Source organism: Aptenodytes forsteri, unplaced genomic scaffold, assembly GCF_000699145.1.
Source record: "Aptenodytes forsteri isolate BGI_AS27 unplaced genomic scaffold, ASM69914v1 Scaffold412, whole genome shotgun sequence".
Lineage (NCBI taxonomy): Eukaryota > Metazoa > Chordata > Aves > Sphenisciformes > Spheniscidae > Aptenodytes > Aptenodytes forsteri.
In genome coordinates, this window is record NW_008794266.1 from 1,114,536 (window position 1) to 1,130,205 (window position 15,670).

The 15,670-nt window shown below is 42.9% G+C and overlaps 1 protein-coding gene across 2 annotated transcripts in view; it reads left to right on the forward strand.

The window, feature by feature from the left end:
- Positions 1-15,670, forward strand: part of ZNF462 (zinc finger protein 462) — a 68,447-nt gene that overhangs the window by 15,758 nt on the left and 37,019 nt on the right. For both annotated transcript variants that reach the window (XM_009286289.2, XM_009286297.2), the window contains exons 2-6: positions 1,882-2,133; positions 2,740-8,228; positions 9,099-9,263; positions 11,176-11,279; positions 14,419-14,537. In XM_009286289.2, the coding sequence (XP_009284564.1) occupies positions 1,914-2,133; positions 2,740-8,228; positions 9,099-9,263; positions 11,176-11,279; positions 14,419-14,537 (6,097 nt within the window). In that variant the 5' untranslated portion in view covers positions 1,882-1,913. The remainder of the gene's footprint in view (positions 1-1,881; positions 2,134-2,739; positions 8,229-9,098; positions 9,264-11,175; positions 11,280-14,418; positions 14,538-15,670) is intronic.

A 15,670-nucleotide genomic window follows, 5' to 3' on the forward strand; every position in this document is an offset into this window, starting at 1 on the left:
GCCTCTGAGTGCAGGAGTTGTCTGAGCTAAAATGGCTGCTCCCAAAGCTCAGAGGACTAGGGCAGCTTAGTGAGTCTTAAAGCTTCAGTGACGCAGGGGCTCATATCTCTTGAAAGTGTGATAAACACATTCAGCAGAGCTGTGGCTTGTTTGGCTGAGATGAAAGGACTAAGCTTGGGGGATGGGTAGTGAAAACTGGATGATCTGCTTTTCTGTGAAGTGCTCTAAATGCAGGAGTCGTCTGCTCCATGGAAAAATTTGTTTTCAGGTCTAATGGACTGTGCTAAAGGAGACGTGGGGTGGGGCTTCACTCACTGCTGTAATTTGATCCAGAGCAGATAGCAACCTCTTCCACACAATTTGGTCTGGTGCTTGCACATAAAAGCTTGAGTATCTCGATTATTGTAACTTTGTTAGCTGAAAAGAAGCTGGTGCAGCGTTCATTTTCTTTATTGGTGGTGGGAGGGAGTGGGGGGGGAGAAAGGATACAGTGCAGCCTGCAATGTAATGTAGGTAAATATGTGAAGAGCCTCTGTGCTCAGACTGTCCAGAATTTGACTTGGTAGAAGTTTATTTTAGCAGGCTATCAGAAGAAGCATTCTTTCGTATAAAATCCTGATGCAGTGCCCTCTCTTGTTTCTGTGCCCTAATGTTTTGGAGCTTTCTCTTTGCTGTGGAAGTAGCTTCATGCTCTACAATACAATAAGCTCTACGTACAATAAACGCATGGAATTTTCAGTGCTTTGGGCTGCCCTCATGCCTTGGACCTCTGAAACACCCGGTTTATCCTTTCCCAGCGCAGCACATGGAAGCTTAAAGAAGTAATTCCTGTATTAACATAGGAAGGTTGCTCTTGTGCCTAAGTACTGCACAGGGTAGGAGGGTCTAAGGCTTTTGTCTTGCTTGTGCTTTGTGTCTTCTCTCCTTCATGGCGGTGCGGAAACATACAACTCTGTTGCAGGACTGGTCGCAAGCTGAATCACCATACTTCATGTTACCATATCTTATGTTGCTTTGTACTTGAAGGTATGTAGGGCTTTTGGATAAATCAAGGAAGTCATGAGGTCTCTGAGTCTTTGTAACTCCTATTTCCATTGTAATTTTGCAGTATTCCTATTCCCGTTGCTCTCCCTCTCTTCCTCCAGCCCTCTTCATCCCCTGGAGTGCTAACGCACAAAGGTCATGTCCCCAGAATAGACTAAAATGAAACTGTAAACATTTTAACAAAGCATGGAGATGCCCTTACAAAGCTTGGTGGAAGTAGGGCAGAGCAAAGCATTCTACCTTGGGTTTATGTAGCTGCATCTCATCTTGCAGTTATGCCTAGGTTTTCCACCAATGTCAGGACTGATAGGATGTTGAGAAGAAAAGCAAGTTTCTTCCTATGAAGGCTTTTGATCTATGGTAGTGAAACAGGCAGGACTTGGCAACTTCCAGGAAGGTTACAGTAGGTCTCATAAAGGTAGAAGCCACTGTCTTCTGATTGTAAATTTCAGTGCATGACTGGGAGTAATGTACTGTTTTTCTAGCATATGGGTTGTGGTCTTTGAACAAGACAAACTTCTGAACAGCCCTATCCTGTGTAATGGAAAAGCCAAGAGGACAAAGTCGATGATTGAATCATTAGTAACTCGTCAGAAAGCTGAGTGTTTGTAGCGTTGAGTCAGCAACTTGTGAGCTACCTAGGTAGGACTTTATATGAATCTGAATTGATGCCTCTTAATATGGTAAGCAAAGGTTGAGTTTTACGCCACAGTATTTGCAGAATCTCTGGAAATGATGGAGTCATCATAAGCTTGGTATTACCTATTTTCAGGAGTCGTTGCAATGGCATTGCTGTAAAACATCTCTTCTTCTCTCCTTCCCCTGTTTTTCTTGCAGAATTTTCTAATGTAAAAGATCATCCCTGAACCATGGAGGTGCTGCAGTGTGATGGCTGTGATTTTCGAGCTCCATCTTATGAAGACCTAAAAGCTCACATTCAGGATGTTCACACTGCTTTTCTGCAACCAACTGATGTCTCTGAGGAAAGTCCTAGCCAGCCAAGGTCTGGTTCCATGAATGCTAGCAACCAGACTGAGGTTGAATTTTCTTCTGTAAAGGATGAATTTACAATTGCAGATGAAATAGCAGGTAAATCTCAACTCTAAGATTGATCTCAACTCTAAGATCTCAACTCTAACCCCCTATTTTACATGTGGCTTATTTCAGTGTGTTTTAGTTTCTACTTTTAATGTGATTTAAAAAACTGGCGTTATCTTTATTGCTGTGTCAGCAAAGCAGATGTCTAGCTTCAGCCATATTGGTTCTGACCATGGCTTTTTCTGTAAATACAAACATTTTTTGGATGATTTCATTTCCCAGATGCTTTTCATGTATTTCTTCATATTGCTTTTTGGTTTTCAGATTTTCATGGTTGTTCTTTGCTACCATGAACCACCTCAAAATTTTCAACTTTATTAGTGTACTAGCTTTCTTTTTTCCCCAAGAAGATTATTCTGGAAATCATCTATCCCAAACTGTACACAACAGTCATATATATGTAGACACTATGCATAATGGTCATTTTGCTGACCATTGCCAGATATGTAGATCTCACCATAAGTAAGTGAGGGAATCCTGGTGTGTTTATTATCTATTCAGGATGTGGTTGCATTCTTATGCATAGAGGGTGGGTGGAGAAAAAGCCTCTTTATTTGATTTTATTTATTTACATATACACCTTAATTCTTATTTTAGGGCAAAATGCAACAAGTCAGATGGGGACTGGAAGTTACTATAGCCAGAGCCAGACTTTCTATGGTCAGCACATGGCTCCAAATCCTAAACCAACCAACAAGTTTTTCCAGTGCAAGTTCTGTGTGCGTTACTTCCGTTCCAAAAACCTCCTCATAGAGCACACACGCAAGGTTCATGGAGCACAGGCTGGGGGGAGCTCAGTGGGGCCAGCAACTGCTAGTTCCCTAAGTTACAACATCATGATGCATGAAGGGTTTGGCAAAGTTTTCAGTTGCCAGTTCTGCACCTACAAGTCACCGAGGCGCGCGAGGATTATTAAGCACCAGAAAATGTATCACAAAAACAACCTGAAAGAGAGTTCGACTCCTCCTACTGCTGCCGCTGCTATGTCTGAATCAACATCTGCTTCAGTGCCAGTGCAGGAACCCTGCAAGGAGCTGCCTGCAGAGGTGGTGGAGCGGAGCATTTTGGAATCCATGGTCAAGCCCCTGACAAAGTCTAGGGGCAACTTTTGCTGTGAATGGTGCAGCTACCAGACCCCCCGAAGGGAGCGCTGGTGTGACCACATGATGAAGAAGCACCGCAGCATGGTAAAAATACTGTCAAGCCTGAGGCAGCAGCAAGATGGAACTGGTGCACCTGATGTACAGAGTAAGAGTGCCCAGAATGCCTCTCCAAACTCTAACTATATCTCCATGAATACAACAGGACGTGAGATGTCAAATGCTAATGTCTCAAACTTCAGGAGCTCTATGGGCAATTCCCTTATCAGGCCCAACTCTTCTACATCTTCCAAGTTTTCTTCTGTGTCTTACCCTCAAATGAAGCCTAAGTCACCTCACAACTCGAGCATGGTTAATTTGTCTGACAGATCCCGCTATGGAATTGCTGATATGACGAATTCTTCTGCTGACCTGGAAACAAGCAGTATGCTAAATGACTCCAGCTCAGATGAAGAGCTAAATGAAATGGACAGCGAGAATGGCTTGAACTCCATGGATCACCAGACCTCAGGAATGTCTGCAGAGCAACTGATGGGATCTGATGGCAACAAACTGTTGGAAACAAAGGGGATTCCCTTTAGAAGGTATATGAACAGGTTCCAGTGTCCTTTTTGCCCTTTCCTGACAATGCACCGCCGAAGCATTTCCCGTCACATTGAGAACATCCACCTGTCTGGCAAGACAGCTGTGTACAAGTGTGATGAATGCCCTTTCACCTGCAAGAGTTCATTAAAGCTTGGTGCCCACAAGCAATGTCACACAGGAGCAACATCAGACTGGGACACTATGAACTCTCAGACTGAAAGCATCGCCTCTTCTTTGAACGACAGCACAGTGTCTTACGAGACTGGAAATATAAACGGCAGAAAGTCAGCTGGGATGATGGAACCGGTGCAGCCACAGCAGCAACAGCAACAACAGCAGTCACCCCAGCCCCATTCACAACATCCATACAAGTGCACAATGTGCAACTATTCCACCACAACTTTGAAAGGCCTCAGAGTTCATCAGCAGCACAAGCATTCATTTTGTGACAACTTGCCAAAATATGATGGACCACCATCAAACACGCCACAAGAGAGTGAAGCAGATGCTCACGCCTCTGCCAGCACAGTGAAGAAGAGCCAGACCTCCATCCTTGGGCTCTCATCTAAAAATAACTTTGTTGCGAAGGCCCCTCGGAAGGTGTCAAATGACTTCCCTTTAGATCTGTCTCCAGTGAAAAAGAGAACTAGAATTGATGAAATAGCGAGCAACCTGCAGAGCAAAATTAACCAAAACAAACAGCAGGAAGATGCTGTGATTAACGTAGAGGATGATGAGGAAGAGGAGGAGGACAATGAGGTGGAGATCGAAGTGGAGTTAGACAGAGAAGAAGAGCAAACAGAACCAATGATAGAAGTTTCCAGTTCTTATGCGCCCCAACAAATGTGGGGCAGAGAGGCTAATGATTCCCAGAAGGAGACAAACTTTAGAAGCATGCAGCATGACTACAGTTCCACCAATGGAGCAGAGATTGAGCTCACTTTATCTGAAGATGAGGAAGACTATTATTCTTCTGTCAGCATGAAGGACCATCAGAGCCCTAATGCCTCTGTTCTGGGGAGCCAGTCAAACATGTATGGTACCGATCAGAACAATGAGAATTCAGAGTTTAGTGACTCTGGCAGGCTTTACTATTGTAAACACTGTGATTTCAGCAACAAATCTGCCAGGAGTGTCAGTACCCACTACCAGCGAATGCATCCCTATATTAAATTCAGCTTTAGGTATATCCTGGATCCAAATGATCACAGCGCAGTATACCGGTGTCTTGAGTGCTACATTGACTACACAAACTTTGAAGACCTGCAGCAGCATTATGGAGAGCATCACCCTGAAGCTATGAATGTACTGAACTTTGATCATTCTGATCTGATCTACCGCTGCCGCTTCTGCTCTTATACAAGCCCGAATGTTAGAAGCCTGATGCCACATTACCAAAGAATGCATCCCACAGTGAAAATTAACAATGCAATGATATTTTCAAGCTACGTTGTTGAGCAGCAAGAAGGGCTGAACACAGAGTCTCAGACACTGAGAGAGATCTTGAATTCTGCTCCAAAAACTATGGCAACCTCCACCCCCGTGGCTCGCGGGGCTGGTGTGCCAGCTGGTTTTAACAAAAGTGCCGCCAAGAGTTTTAGTCCTGAATGTGAAAATCAGAAGGAACCTTCAGTCAATACTGTGGTTGTTTATGACTGTGATGTGTGTTCATTTGCAAGCCCTAACATGCATTCAGTTCTGGTGCATTACCAGAAAAAGCACCCTGAAGAAAAAGCATCATATTTCAGAATTCAGAAGACCATGCGTGTAGTCTCTGTTGATAGGGGTTCTGCCCTGGCTCAGATGTCTTTTGAGTTGGGGACGCCCGTCTCCCCAAAATTGTCCAACTTGGCTTCTCAACCTCCACCTCCCCCACCCCCACCCCCAGACCTCGCTACTGAACTCTACTATTGCAAACACTGTTCATACAGCAACCGCTCAGTTGTGGGAGTGCTTGTCCACTACCAGAAAAGGCACCCAGAGATAAAGGTCACTGCCAAATATATCAGACAGGCACCCCCCACCGCAGCGATGATGAGGGCTGGTGAGTTGCCACCTGGTATTCAGAGGCCGCCAGTGTCAATGCAGCAGTTGAGCCGGGGTGGATCTGAGACCTCTGTGAATCCTCCCGAGAATGAAATGTTCTTCTGCCAACACTGTGATTATGGAAATCGCACCGTGAAAGGCGTGCTCATTCATTATCAAAAGAAGCATCGTGACTTCAAAGCTAACGCAGATGTGATTAGGCAGCATACAGCCACCATTAGAAGCCTTTGCGATCGCAGCCAGAAGAAATCGACTGGCAGCATGCCTGCTCACACTTCCAGCACTGAAAGGGACAAGTCAAAGCTGAGAGCCCTCAAATGCAGGCAGTGTAGCTACACATCACCTTACTTCTATGCGTTGAGGAAGCATATTAAGAAAGACCACCCGAATCTGAAAGCCACAGTCACATCCATTCTGAGATGGGCATTTTTGGATGGCTTGATAGAAGCTGGTTATCACTGTGAATGGTGCATTTATTCACACACAGAGCCAAGTGGTTTGCTTGTGCATTATCAAAGGAGACATCCCGAGCATTATGTTGACTACACATATATGGCAACTAAACTCTGGGCAGGTCCTGATCCTTCCCCTCCTGCCCTAGTGATGCCAACAGAGATAAAGACCTATAAATGCAGAGACTGCATTTTTGAAGCATCTTCCATTTGGGATATTACTAATCACTACCAAGCATTTCACCCTTGGGCCATGAATGGAGATGAATCTGTGTTGTTAGATATCATTAAGGAGAAAGATGCTGCTGAGAAATCGATCCCACAGCCCGATGAACCTGGGGCCAGGATGGATTCTGAAGACCAGATAACATCACAGATGGATCAGGATGCAGAGTGTGCAGAGGATGCCAGCCTTTCCCAGGAAAAAAGTGTCCAGTTGGCTTCTGCAAACCCTGCCATCTCTTCCACTCCATATCAGTGTACAGTTTGCCAGTCTGAGTACAACAACTTGCATGGCCTCCTGACACATTATGGCAAAAAGCATCCTGGCATGAAAGTGAAAGCTGCGGACTTTGCTCAGGATATAGATATTAACCCAGGGGCTGTATATAAGTGCAGACATTGCCCATACATTAATACACGTATTCATGGCGTTCTCACACACTACCAGAAACGGCACCCATCAATAAAGGTCACTGCAGAAGACTTTGTGCATGATGTGGAGCAGTCAAATGATATTGCTCAGAATGACGTGGAAGAGACAAGTAGGATTTTCAAGCAAGGCTATGGTGCTTATCGGTGCAAACTGTGCCCTTACACCCATGGAACACTTGAGAAGCTGAAAATTCACTATGAGAAATACCACAATCAACCTGAATTTGATGTTTTTGCCCAGTCACCACCAAAGGTGTCTGCCTCAGTGGAGCCAGACATGGTGACTGAAATCAAGGCCTCCCCAGAAATTGCTGCTGAGGATGTTGGAGAAGTCTCTGTGCCAGCACCTCATTTCTCCAGTTCTCATTTAGTGTCTCACACAGTTTTCCGGTGTCAGCTCTGCAAATACTTCTGTTCCACCCGGAAGGGGATAGCTAGGCACTACCGCATCAAACATAACAACGTCCGGGCACAGCCAGAGGGCAAGAACAACCTCTTCAAATGCGCTTTGTGTTCGTACACCAACCCTATCCGCAAAGGGCTTGCGGCACACTACCAGAAAAGACATGACATTGATGCTTACTACACTCACTGCTTAGCAGCCTCCAGGACGGTAAGCGACAAACCCAATAAAGTGATCATTCCATCTCCTCCCAAGGATGACACTCCTCAGTTAAGTGAGGAACTGAGGAGGGCTGTAGAGAAGAAGAAATGCTCGCTTTGTTCCTTCCAGTCCTTCAGCAAAAAGGGTATTGTGTCACACTACATGAAGCGTCACCCTGGTGTTTTCCCTAAGAAGCAGCATGCGAGCAAGCTGGGGGGTTACTTCACTGCTGTGTATGCCGATGAGCATGAAAAGCCAACTGCAGCCGAGGAGAGGAATGACTTTGAAAAGCCTGAGGTGGAGACTGAGGCTCAGGAAATTGAGTGGCTTCCCTTCAGGTGCATAAAATGTTTCAAGCTGTCCTTCAGCACAGCAGAGCTGCTGTGCATGCATTACACCGATCACCACAGCAAGGATTTGAAGAGGGACTTTACCATACTGGGAAGTGGCACCCGCTCTCAGAACCCTGTCTACCAGTGCAAGCACTGTGATACGAAATTGCATAGCACGGCAGAGCTGACCGCACACTTGAATGGCCACAATGAGGAATTCCAGAAGCGTGCCAAACGTCAGGAGAGGAGGAAGCAGCTTTTGAGCAAGCAGAAATATGCAGATGGTGCTTTTGCAGATTTCAAACAAGAGAGGGTAAGGATTTGTGTGTCTGGTCTCTTTCCCTGCTCCCTGCCAGGGAGCCCACTAATGCCCACTTGCATGTTTTCTTTGACAGCCAAATGACCACAGGCTAATGAATGATTCAGCGTGCCAGTGAGCTCCATGAGTCAATTACACATTCTGCTTTAATTTCCTCATCCATCCTCCACATCTCCCTAGGTTCTGTAGGAAGCCCTGCTCCTTCCTACTGCTTCCTTCAGTATTTCCTTTCCTTCCTCCCACCCTTCTGGAAGGCCATCTGTATCTGACAGTTACTTGGTCTTTTGTGGCAAGGCTGCCATGTATTTTGTTGCAGATTCTTTACAAAATGTCCCATCCCCCTCTTCAGTGTACCTCTGAATAACAGATCAGTTTCCTTCACAACCTTCTCTCTCTCTCAGTACATTCTCTGATTAAGCACGCAATATTAACATGACATGAGTCTATCTGGTGACTGAAGCTTTGGGCAAGTGCTTCATAAGCAGAAGACCAAATTGTGCTCCTTTTCTTGCCCACTTACCCCCTTCCTTCTGCTTCAATTTGAAATGTACTTCCTGTGGAAAAGCTTCGCACAGCTGTTGGGGAAGTTGTGGTGTCATGGAAGAGTGCAGTTTCAGGCCAAACTGAATGGTCTTCTAGAGGACCACTGTTATGCAGAAACTGAAGGTTTCTCCTGCACAGATGTCATATCCACTTATTCTGGAGGCATTAATAGACGTCAACAAAAATTGACCTTGCAGTTCTGCAAAACAGGACATGTATACATCAAGCATAATTTCCCTTCACGTGTAAAATCTGGTCTGTGTTCCTAAAAATGAGATAACAAAGCGTAGTTCAGTGATTTATGCTTGTGTACTCAAACAGGCTTTTGGACACTTGGAAGATGTTTCAAAACTTAAAGAGAGGAAGGTGGTTGGCTACAAATGCAAATTTTGTGTGGAAGTCCATCCAACACTTCGAGCCATCTGTAATCACCTCCGCAAGCACGTCCAGTATGGGAATGTCTCTTCTGTGTCAGCTACAGTAAAGGTAAGAGTTTTAAAAAGGTGACTGAAGGTGACTGCACCTTCTTGCATTGTTTAAAATAAAGGACTCATTGAAAACCTATGGAGGGCTCTTGTGAAGTTGAATGGGTTTTGAGCTGGGTATTCCAGTTCAGCATGATGTTTTAATCTAACACTAAGTTTCTGAAGTGCATTTGGTTTATTTTAAGATGTTTTAACTTTTTTCCACTCTTGATCCAGGGGCACGAAGACTATTTAATTCTCATTTCTTCTCAGCCACAAAGGAGTTGATGTCGTTGATGACCGAAAGACTTGGTTTATGAGCAGGAGGCTTTCTCTCAGCTATTCTGGGCTACTTTTCTGCTTAGTTAAACCCTAAAAGAGCTGCTTGTTTTCCTTTTTTTTTTTTTTTTTTTTTTTTTTTAAGAAGAGGAAGTGTGCACATGCAAATGTGCGAAGTTGCTTGTGGTACACCTTTCCACATGAAATTTGCACACTGGCTCCAAACAAAACATTCAATGGCCAGCTGAGCCAGTGGTCCCATTCAGGTGATCAGGTGTAAATGTGTTGTTCCTTTCTCCCTGTGAAAGGGGATGCCTTCTAGGACATCTCCAAGGATAGGCCATGCGCCACAGCCCTATTTCCAGGATATCGGCAGGGGTAATGAAAGTGCAACAAGGCTGTGGGAACTGGCTGTGTATTCCTCCTCGTGCTGCAGTGAGCTCTTGGCAAAGACTCCTGCTGCCTGCCTAAGGGTGCTTCTTTTGTGACATCGTCTGCTTGTGAGGAAGCCGAGTCCTTCATAGCCTAACTCACGCTGCCTGAGAGAGCTTTCATTGCCCTACCACTGGCCTTCCTTTACCTTACCTGGTAAGATTACCTTACCTGACAGATTCAGATGCTTCCCTCCTAACAGATCATTTCATCTTCTCCTTGCTTCTCAAGTGAAGTTTATGTAGGGTCAATGCTTTCTTTTGAGTAAATAGAAATTTTGCAGCAGGGAACAAAAGCAGAAATCCATGGCCAAAAGAATCTGATGGAAATACTCTTATAGGTTATTAAAGTTGCTGCAAAAATGCACGATCTGGTTAGAAAAGGGAAGGAAAGGAAAAAGGAAAGGAGAAAGGAAAGGAAAGGAAAAAGGAAAGGGGAAAGGAGAAAGGAAAAAGGAAAGGAAAGGAAAAAAGAAAGGAAAGGAAAAAGGAAAGGAAAGGAAAGGAAAGGAAAGGAAAGGAAAGGCCAAGCATTTTTCTGTTTGCTTTTTATTTTTAAAGAGGATTCTAGGGTCTTAGAGTACCGGCTTCCTTCTTGTGAATTTGACAGTGATGGACAAAGTCTACTGTAGACTAGACTACTGTATTGGTCTGCAGAGTAGCTACACTGTAAGCTAGAGCAAAATAAACTAAAATGAACTTGCTCTATACCTTACTAATGTTTATCTGATGAAGTTTAGAAGATTCATATCAAGACTATTGAGAGATAGTAGATTCAGTTTCTTGGCTTTTTGCATTATCTGACACAAATATAATCAAGGAGTAAGATTCTTTTTTTTACATATGCATGTATGTATATAATAGATATAATTACATTTTTCCCTCCAAGAGTAGGCCCTTTTTTCAGAAAGCCATTGATGTGGAGTTTGTGTAGGGATATATTTAGAAAAATAATGCAGTGGGAAACCTAGGCATTATAATAAACACATGGGAAAGGCTGAGGGGCAGAAGGGAGAGAGAATTCATGGCTTTGGGGGGGTATGTGTTTTTTAGCAGGAAGCTGAAGATTCTTCAAACACAACTTTGATGGAGGGTTGTGAGGGAGCCAAAGACCCTGGCATTGTGGAATTTACAGAAGCTGAATCTGGAACATCCTTGGAAGATGAAACCAGGCCTGGGGGCTACCACTGCAGCCAGTGTGACCGGGTTTTGATGTCTATGCAGGGTCTGCGATCTCACGAGAGGAGTCACTTGGCTCTGGCCATGTTTACCCGGGAAGACAAGTACAGCTGCCAGTATTGCTCCTTTGTCTCTGCTTTCAGGCACAAGTAAGTTGTGGCTTTTATTGTTGTTTTCAAAAGAAGCACAAACTAGCACTACTGTTTTGTAGGTTAACATTGAAGAAGAGCGCACTGAACTTGATCTTGAGCAACACTTTTCTCAGTATTTAGGTGTTTTCCATGCTGCAAAATCTTTGGCCATTATGAGTGGCTATTTGTAAAAGGTTGCATCTTTATATCTTCTTGAATTTATTTAAGCCCTTTTTTTTTGCATGTAGGGGAAAAGCATGCAAGCAAAAGAGTAAGACTTCTTTCAGTAGGCAAACAGTGAAGGCCACCACTTAAGCAACTTTGTCAAATGCATGAGACTTAACAAGCCAAGAAGAGGAGAGAAAAGTATTTTCCTTGTTAATCTTTCATATATAAGGAATTTCTGCTGCATATAACTACCTTGTTTATAATTACTACAACTCTTTGATGATTGAGTTTTCATTTCTAATTTTAAATAATTGTCATAAAATTACCTTAAAATTAGATTTTTTTTTTTTTCTTTTCTTAATGATGGTATGCAATTTCAGTCTACAAATATTTCAAGTTCACACCAGTGTGGTATACTAGTGACTCCCTCAGCCTGTTTCCTTGTCTGATGTAGCATGTGAAAAATACATAGTCATCATTAATAGTCACATTTCTTATGACTTGTTTTCCTAAGGTTGACTTTGCCTTAAGCTGGGTAGTTTTTAAAATTATTTTAATCATAATCATATATATGTGGCATGCCCCCCAAAAATGGGGTTTGTGGGATATTTTCCACTGGCATCCTGGACTGACTCACAGGTACATGTTTCTTCTAATTTCTGCGGAGAGAGCTGCTTATTTACTGTTTTAACAAAAGAAGAGAGGTCCAGGTGCTCATTTGATGTAGGCATTCATAGCACTGTCAGTAGCGCTCTTAAACTTGGTGAAGATGTTACCGTTTTGCAATCAAATGCATGTGGGAGAGAAAGCATGATAAAAAGCATTTTTTAACTCCTTATGTTAAAAAGCAAGATTTCTGCTAGTGTCACAGCATTGTAAATTATGCCGCAGTTTGGTCTGCCTTGCAGAAGAGGTCCGTGGGATTGAGCAGCCAACAGTAAGAAAGGGACTGGGGGAAGGATGGGTACTACTGGGTATATCCCACCCTGCTTTGGCAAGGCTGACTGTGGGGGATGCCCCTACCTCACATAGCTTACAGAACCTGCTGTTTGCCTAGTAAACTGGTTTGCTTCCAAAATCAGACTTGTGTTGAGTTTGGTCTTTAGTCACTCTGTTTCCTACCTAGGAAGCGAATAAAGTCGTGTCCTGCAAGTAGAAGGATGGGTAAGTCAGAAAGTGGTGGATGGCAGGGAAGAACTCTACAGGTATCACCTAACTTGATAATAGGTGTTGTAGCTGTTGTTAAAGTTGTCTGCTTCATCTTTTATTTTTGTTTCTGATGCAATTACTCTCTTGGGAGATAAAGTCTGTGAAAGAAACAAACCAAATGTTTAAACAGCCCACTGTTCTCCCAAATCTGACCAAAACTTAAAAACCTGCCTTTGGAAGAATTTTGCTGGCAAAGTATGTGGTTGTGAATATAGTTTTAATTATTACTGTGTAGAATACCTTAGGATATATATTTAGAATAGCTTGATATGTATTATATAAATATTTGGCACTCTGCTTTAATTGCTCAGTAAGCTCATTTCCTGTCATCTATTTAAAACAAGTTTTGTTCTATGAAGTATTCACTGCAAGTGTTCAATGTCATACTCATTTAGGAGACTTTTTTCCCATATCTCTGGAAAAGTTGTACATTTTATCTTGTCACAAACTCCATCCCAGATTTCTATTAAATTGTATTTGCATGAAGCAGCCCTGAGAAGAGGCATGAGTTCATTTTTTATTTTTTTTGCTGTCATCAGATGTTTGAATACACAGACTTCAGTGTTAGCTCTCGTAAACAGGGATTTTCTGGCTCAAGCTCTTGTTAGTGTGGGACTAAAGATCCCGTGACAATCTTGTGTAGTGTGAGAGGGCTGGAACAACTGCCACTTGATCTACGTGTTGATATTCAGTAAAAACAGAACAGGACAACTAAGGAAAAGTAAAAGGTAATATGCTGAAATACATCTAGATTTAAGGTGGCAGGTGGGGGGTAGTTTTGGCAAATTGCCACGCCTCCAGTGTGCTGTATCTGCCCTGTTGTTGTTCCATCACCATGCATAAGATGATGAATGTGTCCAAAGAAGAGGCTGTACTGGAAACGTTTACAGCCTGAGCTGAAACTACCTGCCTGCCACCCAGAGACTGTGAATTCATAGCTGTCAGCCACAGTGTAGGAATTGCAGAGCTCTGCAGGACTCACTCAGATAGAATGAATTTGATCTTCTGTTAGAAAATGTGGAAAACATCATTTTTTCCCTTCCAAACTTTACTGAGCTGTTAATGACAAACTGTGGAGAGAGAGCAGGTTCTGATCAGCCCCCAGTATTCGGGCTGTTGGTAGCTTCCAGTTTCCCTGAAGAAAGTAGAGGCTGGTCTTTGCCACCCCTTCTTCTCTTGTTGAGCTTCATGCAGAATCTCCCACACTGTTACTTCTGAAACTCTACTGCCTTTTAATCCTGGAACTCATCAACTGCAGCCTGCTGGTACCCTCCCCAGAGCAGGATCTCTAATCTGCTTTTGCTGCTGTAACCAAAAGAAGGCTTCCTCAGTAAAGCTGGTCAAAAATACTTCCCCCCCACACTCTTAATCAACAGGACAAAAGGGAGCATATTTTCACAAAAATGTTTGCCAGGAGAAAAATTATGTAATGATAATTTTACTGTTCATGTCTGTTTCCTGTTTCTTCAACTGGTTCTTTAAGTCTGGATCAGGTATAATGTAATTTATACTAATCTTGCCCTCTAAGTTTATTTAAGTGGCTTGCTTTCTGCACAACAGAATTGGTGTCAGCTCTGCTCCTTTTCCTCAGATTAGATTCTACTTTAGTCTGTAAGCAGACATATTGAATTTTAAGAGAGAGTATGAGAAAGGATAGTTGAGCCTGGTCTGCCTCTTATATAATTTTTTATTGCTGTTAAGTGTTTTGCTTTGCATCTGAAGGAATAGTTGAAATGATTTACTCTTTTGCGTTTCCCTTTTCTGTCTTTCTCTTTTCAAGTCTGGATCGTCATATGCAGACCCATCACGGACACCATAAGCCATTCCGTTGCAAATTGTGCCCATTCAAGTCCTCTTATAACAGTCGCCTGAAAACCCATATACTCAAGGCTCATGCTGGTAAGTTTTCTCTCTCAATTTTGCAGTGCAGCAGCTGAAATGGCCCGTGTATTCTTGTTGCTGATCAGAGATGCTGGTTTGAACCACGTGTTTTGTCATCAAATTTGGGTAAGATTTTCAAAGGCAAGTCAGGATTGGGCCAGTCTACGCACCTGTTGGAGTCAGTGGGAGTTTGGATAATGTTTTTGGAAGGACGGGAATTTAAAACAGGGCTGACTACTTCAAGAACTTCTTCCTTTTCTTCTAGTTTCTCTTATATGAATGATTTTTTTTATTATTATTTCTGCTTGTTTCGAAGCGAATTTAATCAGTCCACTTCTACCATTGGTGTTTTAACAATGTTTTAAGATTGGTAGTGAGCTTTGCTCCACTATGCTTGTATTTATGTTTATGCTTTAGGTGACTCTGGGAAAAGGACTGTGGATTGCATCTTGGTTTTGGTCAAGTCTTATGCTGGCTTTCATGTTAAAACCAAACACTGCAAACTTTGGGAGTCAGGTCTGTGTGCAGCAGCCTGAGAATGGCGTGATTCCATTATCGTACATGGAAATTCGTCTTGCAAATCTCTTGTATTGCAGTATGGAATCCATACAAGCAAGCAAGCAGACATGCTTCTGATGAACAGGAATTGGGAAGGTCATATGTCATACAGGATACGTCACCTTAAAGTGTTGCACCTTTAATTATTAAAAAGTGCGAGACCCAGAATGTCCTCATCTTTATTCCTTGGCCCTAGACTCTTGGCACCATCATGCATCATGCATTGAAAGGTTATCACAAGATTGGAGTCAAAAACCACTGGCTCCATTGGTTACAGTTGTATCTTTGTGGTTAAAAGGACAAAAACATCAACCCTCAAACCACAGTCCAAACACGCACTTTGATGCAAATAACAGAATATTGACCAATCTGAAAAACAGCAAACTAGCCCAGTTCTTAAAAACTTGCAAGTAGAAACTCCTGGAACAGATGACAAAAGGGCTAGAAGTATGTTCCTTTCTTTATTATTTGTTTACACTATGCCATATACTCAGGTTGGGGTGGAGGAGGAAGATGGGAAAATGGGGAGAAAAGGCAGGAGGAATTTAAAGATGTCTGCTGATTTAAAAAAAAAAAAAAAAAAACAAAGGTAA